Source organism: Ricinus communis, chromosome 8, assembly GCF_019578655.1.
Source record: "Ricinus communis isolate WT05 ecotype wild-type chromosome 8, ASM1957865v1, whole genome shotgun sequence".
Lineage (NCBI taxonomy): Eukaryota > Viridiplantae > Streptophyta > Magnoliopsida > Malpighiales > Euphorbiaceae > Ricinus > Ricinus communis.
The window spans coordinates 24,405,068-24,414,019 of NC_063263.1; the positions used below are offsets into that span (position 1 = coordinate 24,405,068).

The 8,952-nt window shown below is 31.9% G+C and overlaps 1 protein-coding gene across 1 annotated transcript; it reads left to right on the forward strand.

The window, feature by feature from the left end:
* Positions 1 to 921: 921 nt before the first annotated feature.
* Positions 922 to 4,958, forward strand: LOC8281058 (protein STRICTOSIDINE SYNTHASE-LIKE 3). The gene is made up of 4 exons (XM_002513694.4): positions 922 to 1,384; positions 2,338 to 2,613; positions 3,274 to 3,441; positions 4,315 to 4,958. The coding sequence occupies exons 1-4, from the start codon at positions 1,056 to 1,058 to the stop codon at positions 4,715 to 4,717; spliced, it is 1,176 nt and encodes a 391-aa protein (XP_002513740.2). The 5' UTR covers positions 922 to 1,055; the 3' UTR covers positions 4,718 to 4,958.
* Positions 4,959 to 8,952: the final 3,994 nt, after the last annotated feature.

Below are 8,952 nucleotides of genomic sequence, written 5' to 3' on the forward strand. Positions count from 1 at the left end.
TATCCGTATAATTTTTAAATTCGATTAAATTTTTTTATTTAAATTAAATAATTATTAAAATATTTATACATATTTAAATAAATAGCAAATATTTTACTCGTTTATATAAATAATTGAATAATTAATGAATATTTATTTACCGAACTTACTTAAAATAATTAATTTTAAAATATATCAATAAAATTAATGTAAATAAAAAATAAAAATAAAAATAATCAAATTTTAGTATCTAAAATTAAATTTTAAATATATTAATACAATTTAAATATAAATTTAATAAAATTAAAATAATATTTTAAATAATAAAAATAAAATATAAAATAATAAATTTTAATATAATCGAATTCGAATAACGGTAATCTACATATCCAAATTTAAATTTAATTTAAATTTAATATAAATAATAAAATTAAATTTTAAATAATTTTATTTATTATTATTATTTAAATTCATCTTATTAAAATTCGGTGGGATGAGGTAATAAAATACCCAACCACCGTTGCCCTTAATTAGGCGAGAGAGAGTAGAATTGTACTATTGCGGCCAACTTTGTGATAAAAACAAAAACTATAATGAGAGTGTGTCTTATTAGTAAAAGGGGCTTTTAACACAAAGAGGAAAACAAGAAAAATAAAAGAGTAAGAATATAAAATCAAAAGACAAAAATGTAAAAACCTAAAAGACAGACGCAAAAATATAATAAATTTAAAAAATAAAATATTATATGTAATTTTCTCAAAAATTATATAATATATTACATTTGCAAAAAGAAAAAAAAAAAGTGCCGCAAGCAATCACACTTTTCTTTCCTTTTTTCGTTATAGATAAAGGTTATTAAAGATTAACCTACGCGAAAAGGACATAAAAGCATGAGGCTTATATTGTCATTCATGGAAAGCTTATTTTCAAACGCCTATGTCATTAATTTATCATCGCTCTCTTTTAAACAGCGAACCAAACTGGTGAGATTGGTAGTTGGACTCTCCCATACTTCTTTACTTATTACACAACACTCTCCGTATCTCTTACCTCATAACAAACTCAAGAGTCTGGCGATGACTCCGAGAGGAATTCTCGCTGGACTTATCCCCCTTTTAGCGTTGTATTGTGGCATTGACCCATTTCAGCACAGTGCAATCTCTGAATTTCCCGACTTTAAGGCCTTCAAAGTTGACTTGCCTGACTGGTCTTTGGTTCCTAATGAGAAAGACAATGATAACTTACTCCAAAGGTCTGAAATTAAGTTCTTGAATCAAATTCAAGGCCCTGAAAGTATGGCCTTTGACCCTCTTGGCCGTGGCCCTTATACTGGTATTGCTGATGGCAGAATTGTCTTCTGGGATGGTCTTAAATGGATTGATTTTGCTTACACTTCTCCTAATAGGTCAGTTTTGAATTGGGGTTTATCTTGGCTTCTTTCTATTATCTTTATTATATCTTTTCTTATTTTGTGTTGTATTTTGTGTTGTAGTTATGTCGGTTTCTGTGTTTGGATTTTCTCTGTTTTTGGTGCTATGTTTTCTTTTCCTATGCTGAAATCTTTTGGTTTTGTTTTGAATATCTGGCAACCTTTATTCTGATGCACAGAATGTGAGGTACAAACCAAATTGAGATATGTAAGCTTGTGTGAATGTTTGGATGCTGAACTTTCCATAATTGTTGCTATTTTCAAGCACCCACAATATTCAATTGTTTTCATTTTTTAGGATGTTGTCAATTCAGCTGTTGATTAACTGTATACAAAAGCATTAATGATGCCCATTTTAAGCTAATTCATATTAACAAAGAGCAAAGACGGCGTGTTTCTTGGTTGATTATACTTGGCTATTAATTATTGCATATAAATGAAAACCCATTTCATCTACAATGATGACTAAACAATACAAATTCCATCTTTTACACCCAAAATGAGAATGGTTAAAGTTATGAACTTATAATCTGTAATTTGATAATTGAGTCGATTCTATGATTAAATCATCTCTAATTTGATAATAGAGTCGATTCCATGATTATAAGTGTTGGAGTTAGTCGTGGAGTTATTGCCTACATGATATTTAACTAAACGTCTAAATCGCATAAATTCTTACAGTTTTCATGGTTTTCTGCCTGTTGGTTTGTAATTTAAATTAGAGACATTAGTTAAGCTTAGAAAATATTCAATCTTATCTGATGCCTGAATTTTCTCTGATCAACTAATAGATTGCTATATTTCACTATGTTAATGAGCTCTGCTTCCATTTTTTAGCTTATCCATTATTGCAGCTGCTATTGTAGTTACTGATTAATTATTTTTGGGAAATGTGCTTTGATGAGTCTTTTTTTTTTTCTTGGATTCAGATCAGAAATATGTGAACGAAAACCATCACCCTTGAGTTACTTGAAGAATGAACATATCTGTGGCAGGCCTTTGGGGCTTCGATTTAATAAGAAAACTGGAGATTTATACATTGCAGATGCATATTTTGGGCTGATGAAAGTGGGGCCAGAGGGTGGGTTGGCAACATCACTAGCGACTGAGGCAGAAGGAATCAAATTGGGATTCACCAATGATCTAGACATTGATGATGAAGGGAACATTTACTTTACAGATAGTAGCACTCAATACCAGAGGAGGTCAGATTTTGGTACCTTTTCTCATGGATTGTCAATGCATGAGCTGAAATTTTTAGCAGTGTTATTATCTTTTATCAGGGATGCTGAGGATGCCTTGTCAAAGAGCCTCATTAGGAGCATCCAAGTGTTGCATAATGTCTGTGGCGTGAAACAGCATATTGTATATGCTAAATAACTTGCCATTTAATCTGAGGTATCAAGAATAGAATGCAGTTGACAAAAACTGTTAATCTTCACTAAAGATTGGCCTAGCATTTACTAAACTAGAGCAAGCTTGAGTCTGTGACCATGATGTAGAGCTTGTTGGAGTGATAACCAGAGCTTGCCAACCCTGCTTCTTCTTTTCCTCAATTGGATTATCAGACCTTTGTTACCAGTAATCCTTAGATTCTAGCTTATTATATGCCTCAACTCACATTTACACCGTAGACACTGATATTTTGAACTTAAACTTGTCAATGTGGTACTTGCTCATATCCAATTAAGGTTTATCTAACATCAATAGTCTGCCCTTTTCTGGAGATATACTCCTTAATTTCAATTCTTAAGATTCCTTCAACAAAATTATGGATAACTTCTGGTTTTGCGTAATTTTCTCCTTCTTTTAAAGCCATAACATGGTTGTTATGCATTATTTATAATTATGTAAATACCTTTCAGGAACTTTATGCAGTTGGTTTTCTCTTCGGAGCACAGTGGGAGGGTTCTAAAGTACAACCCAACTACAAAAGGGACGACTGTCCTTGTGAGGAATGTTCAATTTCCAAATGGTGTGTCCTTAAGCAAGGATGGTACCTTCTTTGTCTTCTGTGAAGGATCCATAGGCAGGTGAGTCTGCTTCTCTTTCATTAATGCTAGCATACAGTAAGAAAACCTGTGTTCAGTGTCCATCTCTTTGTTATCCTAACACTTAAGAATTTTTTGTAATTTATTTATTAAATTTTCTAAGCGGTCATTTTTTGAAGTAAAATTTTGCAAGTACAAAGATTAAAAGAGAAGGGGGAGACCCTAGAATTTTGTTAAATCATCCATTACCTTTTTGAAGCATAAAATGTAAATATGGTGAGTAAATTACAACTTATTAAGAAAGAAGCAAGAAGGCGCATGGTCATGTGCTAGTATTAAGTTTGCAGGCTTTCCTTGCATCTTCTTTTAATCCTTTTTTTCTTGGTAAGAACCACGATGGATGATTCTCTAATTTATATGGCAATAGGAACTTGTTTTCCAGCTTTTCCTTAACTGTGCTATATGCTCCGTAGATTTGTATATTGATATGGATACACATGCATGCTTGCACATACCCAGCTAACAAAAACATTTAAATCTATTAGAGTTTCTTAAAAGTTGGTTTTATTATTAAAATGGCACCAAAACTTCATATTTTTGAAAGTTGTGATGAAATCTCACCTTTGGTAGTGCAGTAGTGGTGTTAGGTGTTGGCATAATTGCATTACATTTTAACACGAGCACTTTCTAGCTCCGCAGTTCTCCCTTTATGAATTTACAGCCTTCGTATCCATATAGCTATCAGTGAAAGGTTTCTGTTTTATTCAAGTTCTTGCATCTTAAAAGACAGAGAGTTGAAAGATCAGTAGTCTGCTCTGATTCTTAATTGATAGGAAGAAAAAATATAATTTTTACACTTGAATATGCTATGCCATTTTTCTCCTATTCTGGCACTCATAATAACTCCAATTGCAGATTGAGCAAATACTGGCTGAAAGGCGAGAAGGCAGGGACTACTGAAGTATTAGCCATCTTGCCAGGATTTCCTGACAATGTCAGAACAAATGAAGAAGGTAACTTTTGGGTAGCAGTCCATTGTCGCCGCACATATTATTCTTACATATGTGCATTATACCCAAAACTGAGGACATTCTTACTCAAGCTTCCAATTTCTGCAAAGATTCATTACCTGTTTCACATTGGAGGCCGGCTTCATGCGGTGGCTGTAAAATACAGTCCAGAAGGCAAGCTTCTGCAGATATTGGAGGATAGTCAGGGGAAGGTTGTCAAAGCAATCAGTGAAGTGGAAGAGAGGGATGGGAAGCTATGGATGGGGAGTGTTCTGATGCCTTTTGTTGGAGTTTACAACCTGGCTTGAGTTAAGAGAAATATTATAGGAAAAAAAATGTTATTTCAGAAATAGCTTGCTCCTGCCCTTTTGTTTTTCTTTTCTTTTTCTTTGGTTTTCTTGTGTTTCTCTACCTATTGAAGAAAGTTGATGTGCCTAGAGAATAGAAATAAAATCTGTTGTAGGATTTTCTTCAGGTGGTGACTATTTCGTATGGCGCTGCAACAATGATTCTTCTCCTATTTATAGCAGTTTGTGGCAGATTTCTTCATCCCCTTAACCTCCGAATTTGTTATATCAGTTAGCTTGAGGTAACATTCCATCTTCATAATGGCCATAGTTACTATAGCTAGTTCATGAAGGGGCATAGTTCTTGCCAAGATGTCTGTGTTCAAAGTAACTTCAGTATCAACTTTGGCCATTTCAGTTCCCATAATTTAATTAGTAAACATGTGATTATCCTTAATTGCTACTGATGATTACTATCAAGGTTTCATCAAGTTAACGATCATGATTTAGACAGCTTGATTAGAGCTCCCAAGACTTATGAAACAGGAAGAAGCAGCAGCCATGGCATGATAAATGATAAAAAATTTCAACTGTCTGCTAGTCTCCGCTTTTATGTGGCAGTATGGCTAGAGGTGGCAAATCGATTGATACGAGTGGATGAAGGTTGAATATGAAGAGGATGGGTCTTAAACAATCCATTTATTTATATATAATGCATTTAAAGTTTATATAGGTATCTAAACTTATATAATCTATATAAACCTTTATTTATTCATTTATTCAATTAGTGTTAATTTAATTATTTTTAATAAAAAATTAATAATTATATTATTATTATTATTATTATTGTAGAATTTAGTTTTTTTTATTAAAGAGAAGAAGTAAGTAAATAATTTAAATTTTTATTGAATAGAAAAGATTTTACAAAGAGAGATAGTAGGGAAGATAGTTCAAGAGTTCAAGTGATGCCTTCTTATTTCTAATGTACATCTATTTATAATAAGAAAAACTATACTATTCGGACTTCAAACATTTTTGAGTCTGTTACATTATTGAATTTGTCAAAAAGAAAACAGTAGTTGTCTGCCATCTTGTCCACTTTGTCAAAAAGAAAAGATTCTTTGTCCGCCACTTGTTCATTCTTATCGACTTGTTTTGTTCTTTTGTTTTGTCCATTCTTCAAAAGATGCTTGTTTATCTTCTTGTTTTGTCTTTCTTTGTCCACTTGTGAAAAAGGAAAGATTCCTTGTCCATTTAGTCAAAAATAATGTCATAATTGTCGAGTCCATAGCAATCATCTTCATTTTGAGGAGTAAAGCTAGGTCCACTAGTGCTTCCAGAGTCCTCATTGTCACTATCTCCAGGAGACTTGTGACAAAGCTTGTTCCAAGGTACCGCTTTGAATTCCTTCTTTGTTGTATTTCCGGGATAATTTTGCTAAAATTTTGCTTTTATCCGATAAAAAGTTAAATTGTCCCATAGATTGGCTCGTACGGGATATCATGGGATTTTTTCCCGCAAAATGTTTCAAAACAGTTTCTTTATTAGCTTGAATGTCTTTGCAGTTTGTCCACCATTTGACACTATATTCTCGAACTAAACAGGCAATAGAATTTACATTTGGAGAGGGTTTAAAGGGTTTCACTTTGAATTGCTAAGAAAATATCCAAGGTAGGTTAAAGGTTTCGGAAAAAATGATCAATTTGTCATGTTTAAGAATGGGTAATTTTTCTTTAAAGATGGTAAATCCTTCCATAATTTTAGTAGGTAAAATTTCTGGGCAAAGTCCAAAATAGATCCACCAATCAGAAAACCAATTGGGAAAGGTCTTTGAGTTGGTTTTGTGGAACATAAAGAATCCAGAGTGGTTCCAATTTCGAAGATAAAAAGTATAGTACCAGGCTTTCTTATAATCAAAATAATTGAAGTAAGGAGGTGTAAAGGTAACAAAAATTTTTTTGGCAGTATAAGGATTTTGGTTCCAGTCGGTTAGGGTAAGGACTTTCAAAATTCTGCATTTTGAATAGGAGATTTTTTTCAGGAACGTCTTTATCAAAGGAATGTTCAATTTCTATTGAGTGAGTGTCCAAAAGGATAAGTTCGTAAAAAATTTTTAGTTTGTACGAACTTTCAGGAATGAAAAATTGTCCAGAGGGAAAAATATGTTGAAATAATTGTTGGTAATTGGGATTTTCCAAATTCCCATTGAATATTTCGCTTTCAAGAATAGTTACAATTTGGTGTTGAGGTTTTGTGAAATATTTGGGTGGTTCGGTTTTAGAAGAACCTGGTTTTGTAACAGCTTGTAAAAAGTTGGATGGTTTAGGTGGGGTAGAAGGAGTTTTGTCAAGTATTTCAAATCTGTTGGTAGAAACCAACGAAGATTGTCCAGACCTTTTAGCCACAAAATCGGCTGGAGATAATTTTTTCTTAATGGGAGTGCCCATAAGAACTAGCTTGATTTATTTCCCTGCAAAAATTCTCTTGTCAAAAATCGTGCAAAGAATTTGAAGAACCTTTAATATACTCAATATCAAAATCAAATATTCCTAAAAGTACTTGCCATCCGGCAAAAACTTGTTTCAAATAAAATTTTTAACATCTTTTCCAAAATATTTTTGCGACTACAATCAATACGTAGTAAAAAATGTTTTCCAACTAAATCGTCTTCAAATTTTGTAATACACAAAACAATTGATAAAAGCTCTTTTTTAATAGTAGAGTATTTGGATTGGGTTTCATTCCATGCTCCAGAGTGAAATCTAACCAAAGACTCTGTATTTTGACCAGGTAACCTCTGTTTGAGAATACCCCCAAAACCTAAATCAGAGGCATCTGTTTCTACTATGAAAAAGGTATTTGGATGTGGTATGGATAGACAAGGTAAATGACGAATTTTCTGTTTAATAGTTTGTACGACTCGAGTGTGTTCATAGGTCCAGGGTTTTGGATTTTTTCTAAGACGATTGAATAAAGGTTTGCAAAGAATTCTAATATCTTTGAAAAAATCAGACACATAATTGAGGCATCCCAAAAATCTTTGAAGTTGATATTTGTCCTTGATTTCATCAGGAAATTTGGAAGTAAATTCTAAAACTCTTGAAATTGGTGAAATATTATTTTAAAAAATTTCATGTCCAAGAAATCTAATTTTTGTTTGACATAATTTCATTTTAGGTGCAGAAACAACTAAACCATTTTGCTTAATTATATTGTAAAACTTATGCAAATAAGAAAAATGTTGTGCTAATGAACTTGAAAAGACTAACAAATCATCAATGTAAACAATGGTAAATGATTGATGATCATGAAAAATGTCATTCATAATTCATTGGAATTCAGATAGTGCATTTTTTAATCCAAACAGTATGACATTCCATTCATAATGACCAAAAGGGACATTAAAACCAGTTTTGTAATGATCTTTTTCATTAATTTGAATTTGCCAAAAACCAGATTTCATGTCGAACTTGGAATAAATGTTTGAATCATAAAGTTTTTTCAACAAATCTCTTTTGTTAGGTAAAAGATATCTAATCCATTCTAAGACTTTATTTAAAGGTTTATTATTTATAACAAGTCTAGGTACACCTCGTTCTCTTTCTGTTGCATTGTAAACATAAAAAGTAGAGCAGCTCCAAGGAGAACTAGAATTGCGAATTAACCTTTTTTGTAATAATTCATCTATTTCTTTCCTACAATGATTTTCAAGTTCCGTGTTCATGTGTATAGCATGTGATTTTCTTGGTATGTCATTTTCAGAAAAATCTTTAACATAAGGTAAAGAAATCACATGTTTTTTTCTATTCCAAAAGGCATTTGGGACAGGTGCACATAAGTCTTTAGTAAAGAGATTCTCAATATCTTTTATTTTGGCTTTTGTCACATCAAGGTCTAACTCTTCTTTAATCTTTAAAGATAAGATTTCTTTGTTTAAAAAAGCGATTTGTTTTTTCTTTTGACTAATAAGATCATTAAAAACGCAATTTTTCTTTAAAACATTTATGTCTTTTTCTTGCTCAGATAAGATGAATTTAAAACAAATTTCTTTTCCTAATAATCTAGTTTTGATACCGTGAGTGTCTACTGAAAAAGGATAAAGCAATGCTAAAAACGGAGTTCCAAGAATAACAGTAGCAGATAGATTTTTTATTAGAATAAAAGAAGTGTAAAAACATAATCCATCATTACAAATTTTAACTTTAGAAAGCTTATAATTTATTTGCATTCTTGAACCATCAGCAGTATGTAATTTT

Excerpts from the sequence above, each read along its gene's own strand:
- LOC8281058 (XM_002513694.4), top strand. The coding sequence starts at position 1,056 with ATGACTCCGAGAGGAATTCTCGCTGGACTTATCCCCCTTTTAGCGTTG. Across the intron at positions 2,614-3,273 it reads AGCACTCAATACCAGAGGAG|GAACTTTATGCAGTTGGTTT; the intron begins GTCAGATTTTGG and ends AATACCTTTCAG. Across the intron at positions 3,442-4,314 it reads TGTGAAGGATCCATAGGCAG|ATTGAGCAAATACTGGCTGA; the intron begins GTGAGTCTGCTT and ends CTCCAATTGCAG.